The following is a 23,800-nucleotide window of genomic DNA, read 5'->3' as shown; positions in this document are numbered from 1 at the left end:
ATAGGCTTTAAGACAATTAAATCTGTGACCACCCTGTCGAAATTCAAGATGAGCAACAGGTTATTAAATATGGGCCGATTTAAACAAAAAATAGTTTTGTGAATTATTTTACATAGAAATTGTTATTAGTTAGATGTTAAGCTTTTCCCAATTAATTTGCCACTAAAAAAACATAAGTTGGACAATTTATTTATCAATGGATTTTGGATTTTTCCAAAATATATAAAACTTTTGACAATTAAAAAAATCATTGAATACTTTTTCGAAAAACATTGAGTTTTTGCTTTGCAAAGATACACATTTTTCAAATTGAAATTAAATTTTAAAACTATAAAAATTTTCAAATAGGTTTTTTCAAATTTTTCCTCCAATAATATTATAATGTATATACTTATGTTTTCTTAATATGTAAATAACTATTTATTATTAAGAAGAAAAGATTGTAAAACTTGAACTATTTATATTGAAAAACTAAATTCAATTTTTATTTATGAATATTTTTTAATGAAATTTTACATTTACATATATAGATTCATTTATTTCAAATAGAGAAATAAAAACAAATTTTGAATTTTAAAATGACAAATCCCAAAAATATATTTTTTAATTTTTGGCTATAATATATATACCAAAAAAAAAATAGCGTTTTTTGCGATGGATCTGGTCCCCTAGGTATCAAAATTTTTTTTTCGTTTAGCTTTTTAAAAAGTACAAATTCCTTATACAGCTTCGTAGAAATTTTTTGAGATAACTTAAAAACAAGTAAAACATATTTTTCCAAAAATCTAGCGAAAAATAGCCTTTAAAAATATTTTAAATTCAAATGGAGTCAGTTATTATTTTTAAAAAAAAAAATTTATTTGATACTTACATTTGTTGTTAGTCCAATAAAGGAAATTGGGAAATATTTGTACCTACTGTTATCAAAAAAGTGGTGGGGTGATTAAAATTTTTGAAAATTTCATTTTAAAACGCGAATATTTCCTAAGCTATAAGAGATAATTGCTAGCTATGACGAAAATCAGAACACAAACAAAGCATTGGGATCTTTTTAAATAATTAACATGCCCGACGTGTCCTACTTGGGGTACCTCTGGCCGCGCCTCTGGTAAACACATGAGGTCCAAAACTTAAACTCGACAGCACTTTCTCTTCACGCTTCTCAAATTACATTCAAACCGGACTAACCGTTTAGAAGTTACAGATTTATTATACATAATGCACATACTAGCATTATATTTAAAGAAAATATCAAAACATTTTTTAAAAGTTTCACCTTTTTGAGGTTGTCTCACATTTTGGTTGATTTTGCTTATTTTCAATACCAATTATTTCTGAAAATCAACGAATATTTGAGGAAAATGTTATCCCCCCTAAGTGCTTCCCTCCAGCCAATAGCTAGATCGTCTCAGAATATACCACTATCTTTTTGGTGGTGGGTATAAACACTTTTCCATAATAAGATCAAAATTATTTAATTTTTGAGACCCATTTCATAAGTCCAGTTCCTCGGGACATTGTAGTTCACAGTGGGACAACATAAATGATAATAGATTTGTAAGTTGTAAATACCGTTCAGTTTTCTTTGAATCTTAGCACGACAACAGAGGAGGATGCTTTTAGAATATCGATTTTGTATGTATGATTTATACATAAATTAAATACAAGAGATGTTTGGCTTCAAAAAATGAATGTTGCATTTTTGGCCATGACTTTTTTGCGTTTGTATATTATATTTTTTAGTTATAAAGAGATAATTTTTTCTAAAACAAGTAAGAGTGTTATATTTGCCTATACTGAATCTTATAAACCCACACCAAAGAATTAAAATAAATAATTAAAAAAGTTTTAATGAAAAAAATTCTGGCTAAAAAATTTTTTTTCTGTTTTAACGCATTGTCGGTAATTAGTTCAGGAAAATCGTATTTCGAAAAAAAAATATTGAAATTTTTTCTCAAAAGAAAGCTTAGATATTTTCCTTGAAGGCCTATTTTATCGCTTAGTCGGATGCGAGTTCAATATCTGTCAAAATAAATGTTTTGTAACTCAAAACATAAAATATTGGACTTTTTTTGCAAAATCAAATTTTTTAATTTTTAATTTTTTTGTTCAAAAGAAATGGCCCATTTTCAAAAGTCAAAAAAGTTTTTAATTTCGGAAAAAAATGTCAAAAACCTTTTTTTTATATTTTTTGTCGAAAGATTGTAGAAATAGCTATCTAAACTATTTGGGACTCATGGCTAAAATGTCAAATTTTGATCCCTCTAACACAGAGAGTTCTTGACCGATCTTGTTGAAAAATTGTATCTAAATTACTATCCACTAAGTCTAATCGAGATTGGAAAACATCGATTTTAAAAGTTGTTGTTCACTTGACTGAAATCCCCCATATATAAAAATAAAATCATCGCATCGCGTGATTTTTTTAAACTTAAAAAAAAATGAATTTGTTTTTAAAAAAATGAATTTGTTTTAAAAATTAAAAAAAAGAAATTGTCCATGTGTGTAATCGCATCACGTGAAAACGGCTGGAACGATTTTTTTTAAAAAAATTTAAAAAACATTTTTTTTAATTAATAAGTGAAAAAGATTTAAAAACATTTTTTTTTAATTTTTTTTTTTAAATTTATTAGTGAAAAAAATTCGGGTTATAAAATATTTTTCCCGATTTCCGCACTACTTTTGAAATAAGACTGATTTGCATCAAAGCTCTCAAAATAATTAAATCATTTTGTATTTATTGCTAGAATACCACATGTCATAGGCAGCTGCAGAAAATGTTCTAAAAAATCAAACCATAATTATACCCACAAACCCATGACTAAGATGGTAAATTTATTCCCAATGCTAAAACTTCCCTTCTATTTGGTAACCCTAATAAATAAATAACTAAATAAAGTAAAATAAAATAATAATCTTAACTGGTCATTTCTTCATGCACGCGATAAATTCGCCGGCTTATTTCCTTTTTTTCTTCTATTTCATTTCATTTTTGACTATCAACAAAAGAAGAAAAAACAACAATTTATGAAAAGCAAACTGCCAACATACTCATAACAGCAGCCAGTTCATTTAAACAAATCAAAATCTGGGTCATATAAAAAAAAAACAAACAAAAAAAAACAATATAATAAAACATTAAATAAATGACTGCAACAATACACATTCCTACCTACACATTTGTTGCTATTTTCGGGAAGAGTTGTCAGAACATTTGAAAATGCCACCACTTAGAACAACAAATACACTTCAACACTTCTAAGGTTTGTGTGTGCTTGAGAGTCAGTGTATGACGTGCCGCATTTATTACAACCGGAAATTACTTTCAAAGGAGAGCTTAAGGATCAACAGTGAAACTAAAAAGAAAAAAACAAATGCCGAAAACGCAAAAAAGAAACAAAAATGCTACAGAGACATTGTATTCTTAGTTGTAACTATTTTTATGAAGTCTCTCTCACTTTTTTGAGTTTTTTTTCTTTTATTTAAGGTAGAATTATGTTTTATTTTTATTTAGCATGTAATTTGATTTGTACTCGTTTTGTGATTTTATTATGTCCACCATAAAAGTAGGTTAAGTTAAAATTGTTTTATTTCTTTAGGGTATTTCTTTTCTTTTTTTTATTTGTACACTTAAAGTAATTATAATCACATGCTTTAATATGCATTAACTTTAATATACCCATTTTCGCGTTTTTCTTTAAGTTTTACAAACAATTTTGTTGTTTATGCAAATTTAAACATTGTTGATTAGAAGAAAATTATAATGATATATTTATGTATTCAAATGCAATTTATGATGTAAAGAAAATGTTACTAAATATTTATCATAATTCTCAAAAGTTCAATGTACTTGGTTTAGTTATTTAACAGAAAATTAAAAAACAATAAATAAATTTCCCATGAGAGCATTATTTTCTGAACTAAGAAGCGTATGAGTGTTATTTAATATAAATCATACGTTAGTGTGGTCTTCTGCCAACATCAATTGTTGATTGGTACAACGCCGCGTATGAGTGTTAAAATATTAATCATACTTTACTTCAAACTTTACCAAAGAATTTAAAAAATTTTACAACCACTTGTCTTGAAATTTGAAAACAAAACTAACTGTATTAAAAATAGACAATGATTGTTATCTAAATGGCCTTTAACAATAAAGCTCTTAATAAAAAACAAAAAAGAAGAACATATATAAAATATCGATTAATACTGACCAGTAGAATATTTAGTAAATAAACTTCACAAAATAACAAACTTAACAAAATTAAAGAATGTTAGCACAGAATAATAAATGCGAATGAAATATAAAAAATTAAACGTAGAAATAACTAAGCACGTGCCTTCAACAACAACAAAAAAATAATAATTTCATAGAGACGAATACGACTAGTAAGACACTATTCATATTAATTAGATTGTAAAATAATTGCAATAATATTTTATTTAAATTTTAAATTGGTTTTGGCTATCAAAATCAGTGTTTAAAAACTAGACTACAAGTAGCAGTAGCAACGAAAAAACACAAGTAGTCTAGTTAAAAAATTAATAAAAACTCGGAGTCAATAATTACTACTACTCACATTTTGGTAGCAGTAGTTGTAGTAGTACTAATAAAAGAAAAATTTAAAAGTAGCAGAGTAATTTATTTTCTATTGCTACCTTAAAAAAGAAAAAGTTTTGATGTAGCAGTCATTAGTTTTTTATTAATTCTGCTACTTTTAAAATTTAGTAGTAATAGAAGTAGCAGTTGAGGTAGTAGAAGAAGTAGCAGTTAAGTAGCAGTTGACTGACTGAAGATTTTCTTTTTTGACTACTTTTATTGCTACCTTAACTGCTGCATCAACTGCTACTTTACTGCTACCTTAAAAATTAAAACTCGATATAGAGCAGTAGCAATGATTTGTATTTTTATACTACTACTCCATTTACAATTCATGTTTTATTACTACTGCTCTGTTAAGAGTTTTATATTTTGAAGGTAGCACTAGTTTAAAAAAAAACAAGAAAACGAAAAAAGACAAATGCTACTGCTACCGATACATACACTTTTTTGAAGCAGTAGTTGTAGCAACAGTTAAAAATTTGTTAGTTATCGTAGCTTTTTAAACACTGATCAAAATACAAATAAATGAAAAACATTAAGGATTTCTTTAGAGCAAAAAAAAATTAAAAAAGGACCCATTTTGAAAAAAGTTTTGATTTTGCCAAAAATAAAAAATTCTATATCTTGAGTTACAAAACATTCATTTTGATATATATCCCACTCGCATCCCACTAAGCGACTAAAACCTTCTTAAAAGAATGAGCAAAAAAAATTAAAAAAAGTCCCATTTTGGAAAAAAAAATACATTTTGCAAAAAAAAGTCAAAAATTCGATGTCTTGAGTTACAAAATATTTATTTTGATAGAAATCCCATTCGTTTCCCAATAAGTGACCAAACAAGTTTTCAAGGAAAAGACCTAAGCTTTCTTCTGAGCAAAAAAAATATTAAAAAAAGAAAAAAAAAGTAACGCCCAAACAAATTAGTCTAACACCAACCTTAAAGTATACCGACCGACTCAGAATCACTTTCTGAGCCGATTAAACGATGCCCGCCCGTCTGGCTGGCTGTCCATGTAAACCTTTTGCGCAGAGTACAGATTCCAATTTTAAAGATATTTAAGTTCTTCGGCCCAAGGACCTAGCCTATTGAAACTGGCTGAAATCGGTCCATTATTTCAGCTAGCGCCCATACAAATGTCCTCCCGCAATTGGACTTTATCGGTCATAAATTTTTAATTTATATATGTATCTCCACAAATTCCGCTCCAAATAAGTTTTATATACACAAAATTCATGTTACCAAATTTTATCCATAATTGGTCATAGCTCCCATATAGACCCGCTTCCAAAAATCACTTTAACGTGCATCTCTTAAATCTCTTAAATATATTGGTATACACACAAAATTCACCATAAATAAGTTTCATATAGACATAAATCTTGCGACCTAATTTCATGGTGATCGGTCCATAATTGGTCATAGCTCCCATATAAGGCCCACTTCCGAAAATCACTTACGAATGTAAATTATTGATATTTTAAAAGAAAAATATTTTTGCTCATTTACTTGGTGTAGGGTATTACATTCTTACTTGTTTTATAATATATTTATCACGGACTTTCTCAAACTCATGTATATTGTCATTTCTTATGATAATTTTAGGATAATTTTATTTCTCGGGAAACGGGAATGAAAAATTTAATTTCCCGGGATTCCCGCTTTGTGCAGATGAGGGAACATTCTGGTCAAATAGGAGTTCATACATTTGCTTTCCATAAAATTTTTAACAATGTGTTTTTATATTTAATTTAATAGCATGAACCATTTTTTGAGAAATCGTAGAATTTTTAGATAACAGCTGTTCATAAAGTGTGTTCATTATAGCATCACCTATCTGAAAAATGGTTTCATTACGGCTCAATGCTTCTACTGAATCCTTAATGCGGTTTAAAACCTACACTAATATTTGGAACAAGCCATTCATCAAACAGAGATGTTAATTTACATACATATATTAAAGTATTTTTAATTAATTTTAAATTTCCCGTTTTTCCCGGAAAAAATATTTAAATTTTCCGGGAATTCGCGACAATAATTTTACGGGAAATATTCCGGACCCCAAACTCTAACCATGCTACATCCTTCAATGTCCTTAGAATTTTCCATTGGACCCTCTGTATAAGATCAATACTGGTATTTCTCGCCGTTCCTCACAGCTAGATTCCATATGTCCAAATTGGTTTTATACAGGATGACTTTATAGTCAAGGCTTAATTTTGATTGGTCACTGATCAACCACTGAAGGCTAGATAGAGGCTTTTTAACGTCATGTGATGTCTCTTGGTTTCTAAATGATGACGCTAAGTGGCCTATCTAGGTGAAGGTATGTAACATAATCGGACTGAGGTATGTTAACATTGTTAAGTGTAACTGGTGTACAATTTCCTCTCCTTAGCGCGAACGTAAAACTTTTCAACTCATTCATCTGTATTTGCAGGGTTTTCAACCATTTATCCACATATATCAGGTAGCCATTCGTGGTCTAGATTAATATGGATTTTCGTAGAAATAGTTAATATATCGATAGTTCCGTGGCATTCGCGAAAACCAAATTGATTATCAAATAGCATTGACATTAGTGTTTATTAACCAATTAACCGGTTAACCGAAAAACCGTTTTTTTCGAAATCTCGGTTTCTTGCGAACCGGTTAATTTAAAATGCTGATTTTCGGTTAACCGGTTTATCCGGTTTTTATCACTCGGTTAACCGGTTTTTAAAATTTGGGACTAAAATTGATAATCTCACGTTTTTGTGCATTTTTAATATTCATTGTATACACATTATTGGTCTGATTTGAAACCTAAACTGCTGATTTACAATACAAACCTATTTAGATTGATATTTTTAAGAATTACAATGATTCTAAATAGTAGAGGACGATGAGTTTACTTGAAAACTTTTTCAAAATAAATTGCACATAATGAAACTATTAAAAATTAAATTCCGCATAATTCTAGAAGTTAAGCCAAATCTTAATAAAGATGTAATAATAGTGATGATTTTACCAAACGTTAAGTTGAATTTGATGTGCATACCTTCTTTCAATCAATTTGAATTCATTAGTGTGTTTTGGTCTTAAAATTTTATTTTATTAATCGTTTTGTTAGCATAGTGTACAAAGTCCTTTTCAGAAGTATTACAGGAGAAACAAAAAAACGTTTAAAATCCATAATTTTAAATATGAAATCTGATAATGGAGTTTTATTACTTACATATTATGTACGATTTATTTTATGACAAATAAGCACAGCTGAGAAGAAGTGCGTTTGTATCTTATAGGTCCTTTTTTGGGACTTGTAACATTTTCTGTTTCATATCAGAAAGTCGTGGTGATAATAAATTTCAAAATGATCAAATATTTAATTAAAAATTGATTTACATTTTTTGGTTGAAATTTAATGAATAAACTAATTACTAAAACAAGTATTATATAGTTAGTAACATATTTATACTCAATTCCATTTGATAACTTAGAAATTTTTACAAAATAAAATGGACTTAGCAGTTTTGTATATTCATAGTTATTTAATAATAACCATTCCTGACTGCTAAAAACTACACATTTTAAAATTGTATATTGGACATTTTATGTTATCTACATATATATGACGGTTAACCGGTTTAACCGGTTTTTTCGACGTCGGTTAACAGAAAAACCAGTTTTTTAAAAAAGGCCAAATTTCGGTTAAGCGACAAACCGGTTTTTTAAAAAGTCGGTTTTTTATAAACACTAATTGACATACATGGAGGTAAGGTCTATAGGTGGTTGGCATGGTCAGATCTTTATCAGTTTTTTAGTCACTGAATCAGTTCCAGGAGATTCTTTCAAGATTATATTCTTCTCGATAACTTTTCTTATGTCGTCTGGGCTTAAAGCTAGTATATCCACATTAGATAATGTAGGAACAAGAGTTTCTTACTATCAGAAAAAGTTTGTACTTAAAATAAGCATGTTTTAGAATGAAGTTAAAATGGTTAAAAATCGAAAGAAATAGTTGTACTTTCTCTAGAGTATCTTACTATACGAAAAGTCATTAATTATACCTCTACTTACTGTAGGGCTATAGAACACAATGAACTTTTACAAACGAGTAAAGTTTGCAACAATTAAACATTAAGAAATTCTTTTGAAAACGAATAAAATAAAACACAAATACAGCCACACATATTAAAGGTCATTTAAAAATTAGATAATTCTATCTAATAGAAAATACAATATAATAAAAATATATACTTTAAACTAAATTTTTATACTAAAATTTACTAACTATCCAAGGTTTCTTGCCATTTATTTATTATGAGATCTTTGCGTGTTTGCTAAGCTCAGACAACAAGAAAACAAAAAAATACAATATAACGTGCAAATTTTGCCAACAGATAATTTAATTTATGAGTTTATAAAATGAAAATATTAAAAGACAATAAAAATGTAATTGAAAACTAATAGTTTCCTATCATTATCGAATGTATTGAAAAAAGTACACACCTACAAAAAATAATTTTCAAATTTGTATTTTATTTTTTTTTGTTGCAGAATTGGCGCCATCGTTTACAAGGAGTTTTACAATTAGAGCAGGCCTTAAGATCATCAGAAAATCTGGCCAGTGTACAGCCCTGTTTGGATTCCCTATTGCGCACTCTACTATCGTCAGAATGCAAAACAGAGGTGGCTGAGGAAAAACGAAAACTATTAATTAATTTGATAACGCGCTTGCCTTTAGACAACCTAGAGGACCGTACCATACAAATTATGAGTGGGCTGTGTCGTCAGGGTGGTGCGGGTGCAAATCGGGTGTGTAAGGCTTTAATGCAAAGATTGCCACCGGCTGCTATTATTTTAAAGTTAATATCACAGGAATTTTTACATGCCAAAAGCTCAAGGGTAAGTAATTTGTCTCTAACTTCCTGTGCCTGCATACCTGCATAGGTTTATTTAGTGATTTTGTCATTTGGTCAGACAATGACCAAAAAACAAGTAACAGACCACGTTTGGCTACATATGAATACATATTTATACCTAAACATGCATAAGTCCATAAAGACTACTGTTTTCAAAGCTATTTGTTGTTTGATATTTAATGGTTTCATTTCATTTAGTACCAACATTAATTTCCTGCTTTCTGCTCTCCCCTCATTATTTGCTTTTATTTGGTATAAAAATTTTTGATTTGCATGATTGTTTTAAATGAACTGCACCTTGTGCTCAATGCATTTCATTTCATTTGCATGTCGCTGAACTTCCGTCGTCGTCACTACACTCAAATGCAATTGAATATTAATAATTGAAACCGAATGAGAGAAAGTTCAACGTGGTTTAGTTTGGTTTTTGGTGCTAAAAAACCAGCGGAGTTGTTTGAGGGAATTTAAAGTGCAATGGATTTAATAATGTATTTAACGTGATTTACAATTATTGAATTATTTATTATTAAATAATGGTTAGTTTTTAAATATGTGTCATAAAGTTAAGTTTAATTGCACGAAATCATAATTGGTGATTAAATTGTTATACGAGGGTTACTAAATTTATTTTGAGATAAAATGAGATTTCAATGGTATATACATAAAACAGGTAATATTCCTATTTTCATCAGAAACTTAAGGATTACATCATAGAGAAACAATTTGAATTATATCATGATTATCAAAATAGCGATTGTCTGCATTTACCGTTAAGCTACCATTATCCCTAAAATACCCTTTCAGCTCAACTACCGTTACCGCTAAGACACCTTTACCTAAATAACTGAAATTACCGTTAACACTAAAATACCGTTCCCTTTAACTACCGTTAAAGGCATTCTATAAATAATTTTAAATTATTAAAATACTGAAATCTTCAAAAATTAAAATATGTATAATAAATTACCAACTTATTGTGTTTTAACTTTTATTTTTAAACATTTGTACAATATTAATTTATTAAAAGTATTGACCATTGTTATGTTATAACCAGGGCAAAGATTTCTATGCAAATGCATGTTTGTAGTCAGTAACTCAAAATCACTTTTGACAATTTATCTTTCCGAATCGAAGAATTTGCAACAATCTTTTCTATTGCTTCAAGGACGAAGTCTATTGAATTTGGTTAGAATCGGTCCATTATTTCTCATAGCCCCCATATAATTGTCCTATCTGAAAATAGTGAAATTTATATTTTTCTTTTATTAATGAATATATTTCAAATAAAAAAACTTGTTTTTTGCATATTTTTGTCATTTTTAGTGCATATTTTCTCTCTTTATATAAGCGCATATTTCTAATTTTTTAGTGCATGAAAATCCTTGCCTTGGTTATGACCTTTTTCCATCATTTAGGCTCAAAAGAAGTGCTCATCTTTTGAGGCCAAGAACGAATCAAGCCAATATCGGATGCTCTGTTCCAAAGTGAAGCGTATCCCAGAGAGAGCTTCCGGCATCGATCGACACAAATAGAAGTCGGAAGGGGCATGGTCTGGAATGTGGACGAGAGTTGTCATGATGGAATATTACGGTTTCATCTCGGTTTGCATATTCTAGGTATTTTTCGGTCAATTCTCGCTTCAAACGAATCAGCTGCATAGGACCCTTTGTTCACACCAAATACAGAGAATTACCTTAGCTCCATGGATATTTGGCTTTGGTGTCGATTCGGCTGGTTGGCTGGGCTTCATATACGATCTCTTACGCTTCGGCTTTTTGTAATGAATCCATTTTTCATCGACATTAATGATTCAGTGCAAAAATTATTTTCTTTTATAGCATTCAAACTTCATTTCGGACATGCAATATCGTGTTTTACGATCTCTGGTCTTTAATTCGTATTCGTATTTCACAGCTTTTGGATGAATCCTGCTGCTCGCAAATGTTTCGAAATTTCTGCTTGAGTAGGTCCCAATGATTTTGCAAGCTCTTGCTTAAAAACAATATTCATGGAGTTATGCCTCCTTCAAAATGGTTTTCAAACTTTTTTGACTGGCCTGGGCGATCTTTGCCTTCCGTATAAAAATCATTCTGGATCGTTATAGATAGCGAATTCGATATAACAATGTCTGTCTGTCCGTATATCCATCTGTCCGTGTGTATGTTGAAATCAGGGGCCGAATTACCGCATTCGATATCGAGTAAATTCGATCGTAATTTTCTTATTTGAAATTACGGCATTCGATATCGAGCATGAAATTTAGTACATTTTGTTATAATTACGATATCGAAATTATTTTCGATCACGAATGCGGTAATACGGCACCAGCTTTCCGTAGCCCCCAAATATCTTACATACATGATTGATGCATCAATATATCGGAAACTCTCCCGGCTCGGTTGCTTTTAAAATCGAGAAAATCGTCCCACAAATGTCTGAGATATAAGGAAAAAATCGGGACAACCTCGATGTTTGGCCTATTTTTTTAATATATATTACTAAGTCATTAATATAGACAATATGGATAAGAAATGATAGATATTTCAAAGTCCATTACAACGATGTATGTAAGGTTATAGTCATAGACAACAACTAGATAGGTAACTGAGAGCCAAAAACCTAAGTCTGTTGTCAGAAACCTAATTCATGAGAATGTATTGCATGTATTTTGTTATTGTATCACCCGTATGTGTGAAAAGAGAGCAATTTTTCAATATATATTACTCTCTCCTTCCGTTCTATTCTATGGTTATAGTAAAAATAAAATATTTTTGAAACCGATTTTTTTTTACCAAAAAAAATCTTTTCACTAATAAATTTAAAAAAACTTAAAATAATATAAAAAAAAGAAAAACAATTTCGAAAATTTTTTTTTCGTTTTTGAAAAAAATAAAAAAAAAAATTTTGTTTTAAATTTTCAAAAACAATTTTGAAAAAAAAAATTATCTTTAGTTTGGTGAAGGGTATATAAGATTAGGCACATTTTTCCGTTTTTGACAAAAAATTTAAATATTTTTTTTTAAATTTTCAAAAACAATTTTGAAAAAAAAATTTCGAACCTTAGTTTGATGAAGGGTATATAAGATTCGGCACAGTCGAATATAATTCTCTTACTTATTATTATTTTTTTTTTCAAATTATAGAAAAAAAGCTAAACTTTGTACAAAATTCCATATTGTCCAATAATAAGTGAGAATAAATGAGAGATATGACATATAAATTATTAAAAACAAAATCCGCATTAAGAATATATTATAAATCCCGAAAATTCAAATTTTTTTCAATTATCAAAATAAAAATCGAGTTTTAGGGGTCTAGTAAGATAAGCTTTATTTTTTGATGTATTGTTTAACGACCAGGAATAATTTAAATGGAAACGGTAGTAAATTGCGACATTATTGAGTGAGCTTTAAAGTTCATCATCAAAAAATAAACTCAAATATTTTGCTACCATTATGAGAAATGTCATGTCTATCGGGCCAGACAGTTAGAAATAGCAGATTTATTTATATTTTTAGTTTTGATAGTAGAGTTCCTAATTTTTCGGAATTTTGCTATTCCCGGAATGAAAAATCTGTTCATTTCCGGGAATTTTTAATACTAAATAAAATCATAAACAAACTTAAACCAGTTTTATTGTCATTATTTACTCTAAATATGAATATTCTTATAAGTTTTAACGTTAATAATCTTAATAATTCATTTAAGAATTTAAAATTTCATTTGGTTTTAAGTCGACCTATCACAAATTTTAATTTTCCTCGAATGATTTGGTCCTAATGACTGAATTTTTCTGTTACTTTCAGTTAGGGAGACCAAATGATCAGGCCTAAGCAACCAGTGAAATGCGCATAGGAACTAGCTTATCCCCCAACAATAAATTTCAGTAAATTTATCAATAAAATTGGGAATTTAGCATAAATATTTTACTAAAATATTAATTTTGTATTCCCGAATAACCTTTTAACGAAAATTCGGTTATTTATATCGTAATTCTTCACTACCAACTGATTTTCGTATATAGAAATTCCCGACAAAAATATCTCTGAAAATTCTTAAAAAAATATCCGTCCTTAAGAATTATTTATTCTAATAAATTACTAAAAGAAGCAATTCCTCAGTCCTTTCAAAAAAATTAAAGAAGATTTGTTAATTGGACAATTATTTCTGTTAATATAGACATAAGAAATAATAATAGGAAAATATGTTTCACATATTACGTGTAGTGAGAATAAGTTGACAATAGGCCGTATTAAAATAAATACTCGCAACCTTAATGCATACAAACTGACATCTCTCATAATAAATGCAGTCCATTACTGTACAATTTATGATGACAAACAATATCAAAAACATTATTATATATTTAATAGTATTTATTGTTCTCCTTATAAGAAAAACACAATCACAATCATATTAATATGCTTCCATGGAATATTATCTCATGTCATTATTCAATTGCTTACAAAATTTATGAGCTTATGTTAATTTTGCAAAAAAAAAAAAAAAATAAGTAACAACTGTTTGTTTGTTTTCTATTTACAGTTTCGTGAACATGCATTACAAATGGTCATATTCGCACTCATGACCTTTCCCAGTACATGCTTTGATACGGAGACTTGTGTCAGAAATGCAACATATGCCGCATTGAATCGTAAACGGCGCGTACGTCAAGCTGCCTTAGATGTATTGGCTGTGCTGGGTCAAATTGCCAGTGTCCGAGAAGTATTGGATGTTGTGCAACAAATTGCTAATTCACGTGATGATGGTGGTACATTGGTGGCGGCAGTTAAAACACGTCTGTCACGCAAACAACTGCCACTTGTAAGCACTGAGGGAGCAGTGCAATATTCTTTGCATGTGCCACCCTCACAATTAACTGGCAGCACACACGATAAGGAGCTGAAACTTAAAAATGAGAGCAGCAATAACAACATTAATAACAATAATAGCAGCAGTAATACCAATGAGGATTTCGACCAAACCACAGAAGGAAATGGTCAACAAGGCCCGGATATAGATTGGATTACGGCTGGTATTGGTTCAGTTTCTCCCAATTCTCTCAAGCGTAGAGCTCATAGGAATCGTATATCAGCTAAGCAAAGTTTTACTTGTTTGAATACCCAGGGGAGGTAAATTACAAATGAATTTTATTATATGATTAAGTATTTGAATATAATATATGTTTTATTTACCACAAACAGTTCCACATCCGATGATCCGGTTTTTAAACCTCAATATCGCAATCCTACCGATTTATTAAGTCACATCAAAACGTATGAAAATGTAAGTTGTATTAAAAAAACATTATTATGTATTCGATTTATGAATCTATTTAAATATTTATTACGAAATATTTGAAATATTAGAATTTCCATTAGAAATTCAAAATATTGAAAAATTTGAATTTTGGCCTTCACGATTTAAGGTTTAAAGTTTTCCAATTTAGTAAAACTTTCAGAATATATTTAGAATTATCTGTACTATAATTTTCTGAATAGGTTCTACTTAAAATTCGTAACTGTAAGGAAATTGAATCCATTTGCCAAATAATTAGTTTTTCTCGAAAATTGCAAAATTTAATTCGCAGGTATTGAAAAACTATATCATATTTTTATTCCCTATTATATTCTTAATAAATCCCAAATGGGGTAATCAAAAAAATTCTGAAAATATTTTCAAAATTTGAAAATGGAGTTTTGAAAGTACCGTTAAAAAAATAATTTTTTAACGAAGCCAAAAACCAATATACAAGTAAATATGGATATATTTTAAGTAGAAATGAGCTTTTATTTTAATATTTCTCAAAATATGTTAATTTTGTTCATACATTTCTTGTTTTAGTGTCCTAGGGAATTTTTAATAACTTTAAAATTTTTGAACCAATTTCTGTTTTTTATGTTTCATTAGATCGACAATTACGTACATATTTCTATTCTTTTAAATTAAATTACAAAAGTAGTTTTTTGAAGGCAAAATTTTTACAACAACTGAAAAAATAGCATTTTTTCCCCTTGTAAATGCATCTCAAAACTTCAAGGGGCTTACGGCACGTCTTAATGGTTTTTCCGTACCTATTATTTGGCCTTTTTTTGGCGAATGAGCTCTATTTAATTACTGTTATTAATTTTATGTAAAACCTATTCATATTCATAAGAACAATTCATCATATGAATTGTTGTCACAAACATATACTTCTTTACTGTAACCATATATATGGTTGATACAATCATGTGAATCATAAATTAACCATATTATGGTTACCACAATCATGTAAATAGTTACTGTGCCTATAATATTGTTAAAAAAATTTTAACACTATTTAAATGGTTACAGTAACCATGCCCAACCATATTTTTTCTCTGCGTGTGGTCGTTGATCCCAAGTCATAACAAGAACTGGATGTGTCGAAAGTGAGTTTTTTTTCTTTTTTCTTGTATGAATTGGTTTTAGCAACAACAAATATTAAACAAAAAGTAGCTTTTCTTTAAATGTATTGGTATTTACTCTTCCATAAGGAACTTGTGGGCACCCCTGTTCTAGAACTTTATGTTTAAGTTTGAATTGACAAATTTAAAAAAAAAAAACTGTATTTTACAGCAATTTCATTGTAGTTTTCAGAATGTGCTTATATTTACAAAATTACATTCAGAATTTATTAATAAATCCCATTGAATTTTTAAAAAATTGTATGCAACAAATGCTCTATTATATGTGTAATATTACTTATATAACTACTGACAACGAGTATTTATTTATTAGTAATCACTTTCTATACAACACTATTAAACTGTTTAAAAATGTTCAAAACAAATTTAGCCAAAAGAGAACAGTATAAATTTAAAATGCGTGCTCTCTTCTATCCTGCCTATAGCAAACCATACAAAAATTTTCCACCTATGAAATATTACATTCTATTACATACTATTTCAACTGTTTGAAATGTAAAATTCAAAAAAAAGGAGGGTTGATGAGAAAGTAGCAATATGCATTCGAAGTAGAAACAAACACAACGAAATGTCTGCTAGATAAAAGGCTACACTTACAAATGCAAGAAACGACTACAGACAGTATAAAATTAACATTCGTTAGTGTAGGACTAAAACCCAATAAAATAAATTGGAAAATTGTCTACAAAATCTATTAAAAAGTGAAAATATTTGTACATTTTTTTTATATATATATAGTTAAATTTGGGAAAACAAATGATTTTACCATTTGTCAGTGATCATAAATTTGCCAACAAACGTAAAATGTTAGAAATTTATAATAATTATCCCCTGTATAATTTAGTACCAGCAAATTTTATTAAACGGGTATAGTTTTATATTTTTGTAATGTTGTGAAATTTACTAATTTTATGTTTTTCTTACAGGAAGACAATCATCAAAATAATTATAATTTTCATCATGTCTTTGCCTCAAATCCTTATAATTATGGCTTATCAACAAAAAAATCAAATGGTAAGTAGACAATTCAATTTATTTTTATTATTTTAAAGCTGAAAATATTATTGTTTCCCAATTTGTTCGTACGAGTTCTTTTTGTTTTTTTTTTTATTTTGTTGACCTAACAACCAATCAATTCCTTGAACTTTATAAAAACAAATTCCTTAGCATTCCTTAAAAAGAAATATTGTATATATTTATGTATGTACATATGTATGTTTGTACTTATACTGTTTTCTCCTTTGTCTTTCTTTGCACAGTGCTACAAAAGTAAATGATTGACAGACAGTTTTTGTTTTTTTGAAATTAAAAATTTATTACAAATCAGGCCACTTTTAATTGAATTACATGTAGATACTAGCTTTCTTATAGTAAAAGTTTCACACAAACGCGGCCAATTTGATTATTAATGGACTTATGACCTAATCATTCTCTATATATTTCGTAGAGGGATTCCAGTTCATATGGTCGGAATTTTCTATAGACAAGTGTCTTGTTGAGAGACATTTCTATAGAAAAGTGTCTTGTTGAGAGACATTTCTATAGAAAAGTGTCTTGTTGAGAGACATTTCTATAGAAAAGTGTCTTGTTGAGAGACATTTCTATAGAAAAGTGTCTTGTTGAGAGACATTTCTATAGAAAAGTGTCTTGTTGAGAGACATTTCTATAGAAAAGTGTCTTTTTGAGAGACATTTCTATAGAAAAGTGTCTTGTTGAGAGACATTTCTATAGAAAAGTGTCTTGTTGAGAGACATTTCTATAGAAAAGTGTCTTTTTGAGAGACATTTCTATAGAAAAGTGTCTTGTTGAGAGACATTTCTATAGAAAAGTGTCTTTTTGAGAGACATTTCTATAGAAAAGTGTCTTGTTGAGAGACATTTCTATAGAAAAGTGTCTACTTGAGAGACATTTCTATAGAAAAGTGTCTACTTGAGAGACATTTCTATAGAAAAGTGTCTACTTGAGAGACATTTCTATAGAAAAGTGTCTACTTGAGAGACATTTCTATAGAAAAGTGTCTACTTGAGAGACATTTCTATAGAAAAGTGTCTACTTGAGAGACATTTCTATAGAAAAGTGTCTACTTGAGAGACATTTCTATAGAAAAGTGTCTACTTGAGAGACATTTCTATAGAAAAGTGTCTACTTGAGAGACATTTCTATAGAAAAGTGTCTACTTGAGAGACATTTCTATAGAAAAGTGTCTACTTGAGAGACATCTCTATAGAAAAGTGTCTACTTGAGAGACATTTCTATAGAAAAGTGTCTACTTGAGAGACATTTCTATAGAAAAGTGTCTACTTGAGAGACATTTCTATAAAAAAGTGTCTACTTGAGAGACATTTCTATAGAAAAGTGTCTACTTGAGAGACATTTCTATAGAAAAGTGTCTACTTGAGAGACATTTCTATAGAAAAGTGTCTACTTGAGAGACATTTCTATAGAAAAGTGTCTACTTGAGAGACATTTCTATAGAAAAGTGTCTACTTGAGAGACATTTCTATAGAAAAGTGTCTACTTGAGAGACATTACTATAAAAAAGTGTCTACTTGAGAGACATTTCTATAGAAAAGTGTCTACTTGAGAGACATTTCTATAGAAAAGTGTCTACTTGAGAGACATTTCTATAGAAAAGTGTCTACTTGAGAGACATTTCTATAGAAAAGTGTCTACTTGAGAGACATTTCTATAGAAAAGTGTTTCTATAGAAAATTGTCTTGTCTTGTTGAAAGACATTTCTATAGAAAAGTGTCTTGTCTTGTTGAGAGACATTTCTATAGAAAAGTGTCTTGTCTTGTTGAGAGACATTTCTATAGAGAAGTGTCTTGTCTTGTTGAGAGACATTTCTATAGAAAAGTGTCTTGTCTTGTTGAGAGACATTTCTATAGAAAAGTGTCTTGTTCAGAGACATTTCTATAGAAAAGTGTCTTGTTAAGAGACATTTCTATAGAAAAGTGTCTTGTTAAGAGACATTTCTATAGAAAAGTGTCTTGTTCAGAGACATTTCTATAGAAAAGTGTCTTGTTCAGAGACATTTCTATAGAAAAGTGTCTTGTTCAGAGACATTTCTATAGAAAAGTGTCTTGTTGAGAGACATTTCTATAGAAAAGTGTCTTGTTAAGAGACATTTCTATAGAAAAGTGTCTTGTCTTGTTGAGAGACATTTCTATAGAAAAGTGTCTTGTCTTGTTGAGAGACATTTCTATAGAAAAGTGTCTTGTCTTGTTGAGAGACATTTCTATAGAAAAGTGTCTTGTCTTGTTGAGAGACATTTCTATAGAAAAGTGTCTTGTCTTGTTGAGAGACATTTCTATAGAAAAGTGTCTTGTCTTGTTGAGAGACATTTCTATAGAAAAGTGTCTTGTCTTGTCTTGTTGAGAGACATTTCTATAGAAAAGTGTCTTGTTCAGAGACATTTCTATAGAAAAGTGTCTTGTTAAGAGACATTTCTATAGAAAAGTGTCTTGTTCAGAGACATTTCTATAGAAAAGTGTCTTGTTCAGAGACATTTCTATAGAAAAGTGTCTTGTTCAGAGACATTTCTATAGAAAAGTGTCTTGTTCAGAGACATTTCTATAGAAAAGTGTCTTGTCTTGTTGAGAGATATTTCTATAGAAAAGTGTCTTGTCTTGTTGAGAGACATTTCTATAGAAAAGTGTCTTGTCTTGTTGAGAGACATTTCTATAGAAAAGTGTCTTGTCTTGTTGAGAGACATTTCTATAGAAAAGTGTCTTGTCTTGTTGAGAGACATTTCTATAGAAAAGTGTCTTGTCTTGTTGAGAGACATTTCTATAGAAAAGTGTCTTGTCTTGTTGAGAGACATTTCTATAGAAAAGTGTATTGTTGAGAAACATTTCTATAGAAAAGTGTCTTGTTGAGAGACATTTCTATAGAAAAGTGTCTTGTTGAGAGACATTTCTATAGAAAAGTGTCTTGTTGAGAGACATTTCTATAGAAAAGTGTCTTGTTGAGAGACATTTCTATAGAAAAGTGTCTTGTCTTGTTGAGAGACATTTCTATAGAAAAGTGTCTTGTCTTGTTGAGAGACATTTCTATAGAAAAGTGTGTTGTCTTGCTAAGATACATTTCTATAGAAAAGTGTGTTGTCTTGCTAAGATACATTTCTATAGAATAGTGTCTTGTTGAGATACATTTCTATAGAAAAGTGTCTTGTTGAGATACATTTATATAAAAAAGTTTCTTGTTGAGATGAATTTCTATAGAAAATTGTGTTGTCTTGTTGAGACACATTTCTATAGAAAAGTGTCTCATTGAGAAACAAACTTCAAAATGGGTCAAAAGTTTAGATTCTTTTTGAAACAAGTTAAATTTAAACAACTACATAATTATTGACTTGGATTTCAACTGAAAATAACAATATTTTAATATTCCTTAATTAATTCGAAACCACTGTCTTTGAAAATTAATAAATTAACTTGTTTTTTATTTCCTTCCTCTTTCAGCTGAGTATCCATACTATACAACACGACGTTTGGTGGCAAACTCATGCTCAGATTCTTCCGTTGACGGAAGAAGTTCTGATAGCAATTATACCAGCAGTGGTGGCAGTGCAGTTAGTAACGAAGTGCCAGGTAAAGGTGGCGGTGGTGGAGGTGGTAGCTGTGGAGATGGTATAAGTGGTCGGTTTACTCGTCAAGCAGTTAATTCAAGGTGAGATGAACAAATATTTACAAACACGAAAGTGTTCGAAATAAATTGATTGATATTATTTAGATAAAGCTTTCAATTAGCCATTGCAATTAGCAATTATGTAAACATTTTCGTAATTGAAATAAAGATAAATTAACTTAACTTTTTAACATTTATTATTCACAGGTTTCCCACTATGGATATGAATACAACATATCGTGTACATAAACCACCCACGTATTATCCTGGAATGGGTGCCTATGCCCATTTACAGCAGCAGCAGTACAATATGAATTCCACTTATCCGAAAGTCAATTATTCTCTGACGTCACAACAATATCATCATCCTCAATTGGCCAATAGAAGAAAGTCTCATAATCACTATTCCATACAACACCATCAACAACAGCAACAACAATCCCCACCCTATTACTACATTAACAACAACACAAATCGGGCCCAACATTTTAATCATCACAATACCAGTTCGATAACAAATACTACCCATAAAAGCAATTGTGGAAATCAAGGTTTTATGTCAAAAAAAACTAATTTTTTCTACATAATAAATTTTGTACTAAACTTAATTTTTTATTTTTCCAAAAAATCCAATTTGTAGAGAATTTCAAAATGTCGGAAAATCTTCAACATAAAGATTTAAACAATTGTGACGATAATCTAGATGGTACTTATACAATTTCCCCCGGTGGCACAAAACTCTCTAGTCAACAAATGGCTGCAACAAATGGTCGTCGTTTTGTTAATGTTGATAAAATTCTAATGCAAAGGTATGTATGTATGTGGTAATATAACAACAACTCTACTTATTATGGCAAAAGTTTAATTTGTCTGTCTGCATGGTTGCAAGCCAGCCTTCTTGATTTTATGCAGGATAATTAGAAAGTTTTTCTGGCAATTGGTGAAGTTCAGGGAAAAAATGCTTACTTTTTGTTTGGAATGTTTAAAGTTTTTTAAGTAATCTTTTTGTTTTAAAAGAGTTGGGCGGAGTTCGTTAAACTGAAACTTGTTGAGTTTGTAGGTAACAACTTTAATTACACGTTAATACTATAAATATATTTATAATATTAAATGTTCTTTTAAAGTTTGTAATTTGTTTTTTATGTTTAAGAAGATATGTATATGTACATTGAAGTGTACACATATTTGTGAAAAAACAAATATATCTAAATTTTAACCATATTATAACTAACTACACTCAGCAAACAATATGGTTATAAATGTTTATTTAAACCATTTCAAAATGTTTTTTTACAATATTATGGTCACTGTAATTATTTATATGATTGTGGTAACCATAATATGTTAAAGTTAACATACACATTATTATCACAAATTGTAGTAAATAAGTATATGTCATGTTCATGATAAATCATTATATCATAATATATTGTTCTCAGAGCATGATAACCAAAGCTATACAGGCCTGTCACAGAATTTAATTCCGATCGAAAGTGGAATTAATTCCGTATTTTGCTTCTTCAGAAAAAGTAAAACGAAAATTTCTTTCGGAATGAAACCACTTTCAGTTTTCAAAGTGGAATTGATATTTGATTGTAATTATTTGGTTTTCTAAAATTTTTAATCAATTTCTGTACCAAAAACTTCACATTTGTTTTAATATGAAAAACGCTGTCAAATTAAAATCAGAAATACAGAATTATGAAATATTTTTGGAATTAATAAATTAAATCCGAAGAACCTAAAACGAAATCGAAATCGATCGGAATAAAAACTACGGAATTGAAACCATTCCCAACAAAATGTGTGACAGGCCTGATAATGTGGTAAATCCTTCATCATAAAAATAATTGTTACAAATATATACTTATTTACTACAATAATATCCATGATTGCTTCATTCATGTTAATCGTAACTTTACCATATTATGGTCACTGTAATTATTTATCTGATTGATTTAAAAAACTTCTAAAAATATTGAAATGGTTGCAGTAAACATGTACAACTATATTTTTTCTCTCTAGTTGAACCTTTCTGTAGCTTAACCTGTTCCCCATTACTGATCTTAAGTAATTATGTATTTTATATCGTAAATACAAACTTCCCTCTTCCTTTTCTTTCTCAGAAATATTTATGTGTAGTTCTCTTCCTATACATAGGGATCTAAATGAGTTTTAAGTTTCACAATCATAAACTATTGCTCAAAAGTAAAACATCACGGAAACACAGCTATAATGTCTAATTTTTACAATTTGGAGCAGTAATACCTCAATTAATCGATTACGAACGAAAACTTCAATTATGTTAATAAAAACTGAATTTGAAGTGATTTTTGAAGATCTTATTCATAATCAAATTTTTATTTTATAAAAGGTTTTTAAAACAGAAATTCTATAAAAAACATTTTATATAAAAGTTTAATTATATAAAATTTGATTATAAATGAGAGGGTTAATCCTTCAATTTCAAAATAAAGATGTTTATGACAATGTAATTTTCAAATTTCCAACTTTGATTTTGATTTTTTAACACCCTTCAACCTAATGTTAAGGTCATAGAATAAATACAAAGAAGGTAAAGACAGATAAATGTCAATGAAAGAATGAATTAGGTTTTGGTTGTGGTTTAAAAAGAGGGACAAATATATTTCACACTCGATGACTATTGAAAATTTTATTTTTTTCTCTCTCTGCAAACCACAACCATTGAAAACTTTTTTGACAACTGTCATTTGTTGCATATCTGTAATAATCTCTGATATTTGATATTCATATTCGTCATGCCCAAATAAAATTTTAAATTCTCCAGACGGACGGACATCGTATAGATGTGATTCTAAGTCGGTATACTTTAAGGTGGATGATTGTCTAATATTCCATATTTATATATCTATATGAAATTGTACGCTTAATGCAGAACCAGAATATATATACTTTGTGGGGTCGCAAATGAAAAATGTAGAAATTACAAACGGAACGACAAACTTATATACATATACCCTTGCCACCAGTGTTGCCAATTCATGGTGAACAAAAAGTGCTAAATACTTAGAAAAAGGGCTAAAAAGTGGCTAAAAAAGGGCTAACATTTTTAATTAAAAAAATACATACATTTGACGCATAAAACAACTTGGAATGTTACATTTGGCTATGCCGAATACACAAACAGAATATTGCACTAAAAATCGTTCTTGAACGAAGCGAACCAAAACTTTAA

At 29.2% G+C, this 23,800-nt stretch overlaps 1 protein-coding gene across 1 annotated transcript in view; it reads left to right on the top strand.

The window, feature by feature from the left end:
• Positions 1-23,800, top strand: part of LOC135951310 (uncharacterized) — a 61,754-nt gene that overhangs the window by 17,162 nt on the left and 20,792 nt on the right. The window contains exons 2-8 of the mRNA XM_065500935.1: positions 9,141-9,488; positions 14,051-14,637; positions 14,710-14,791; positions 16,881-16,968; positions 20,418-20,625; positions 20,791-21,134; positions 21,224-21,392. Of these exons, the coding sequence (XP_065357007.1) occupies positions 9,141-9,488; positions 14,051-14,637; positions 14,710-14,791; positions 16,881-16,968; positions 20,418-20,625; positions 20,791-21,134; positions 21,224-21,392 (1,826 nt within the window). The remainder of the gene's footprint in view (positions 1-9,140; positions 9,489-14,050; positions 14,638-14,709; positions 14,792-16,880; positions 16,969-20,417; positions 20,626-20,790; positions 21,135-21,223; positions 21,393-23,800) is intronic.

Source organism: Calliphora vicina, chromosome 2 (genome assembly GCF_958450345.1).
Source record: "Calliphora vicina chromosome 2, idCalVici1.1, whole genome shotgun sequence".
In the NCBI taxonomy this organism is placed as follows: domain Eukaryota; kingdom Metazoa; phylum Arthropoda; class Insecta; order Diptera; family Calliphoridae; genus Calliphora; species Calliphora vicina.
Note: the sequence above shows the minus strand (reverse complement) of the source record. Positions and strands in the feature narration are given on the sequence as shown.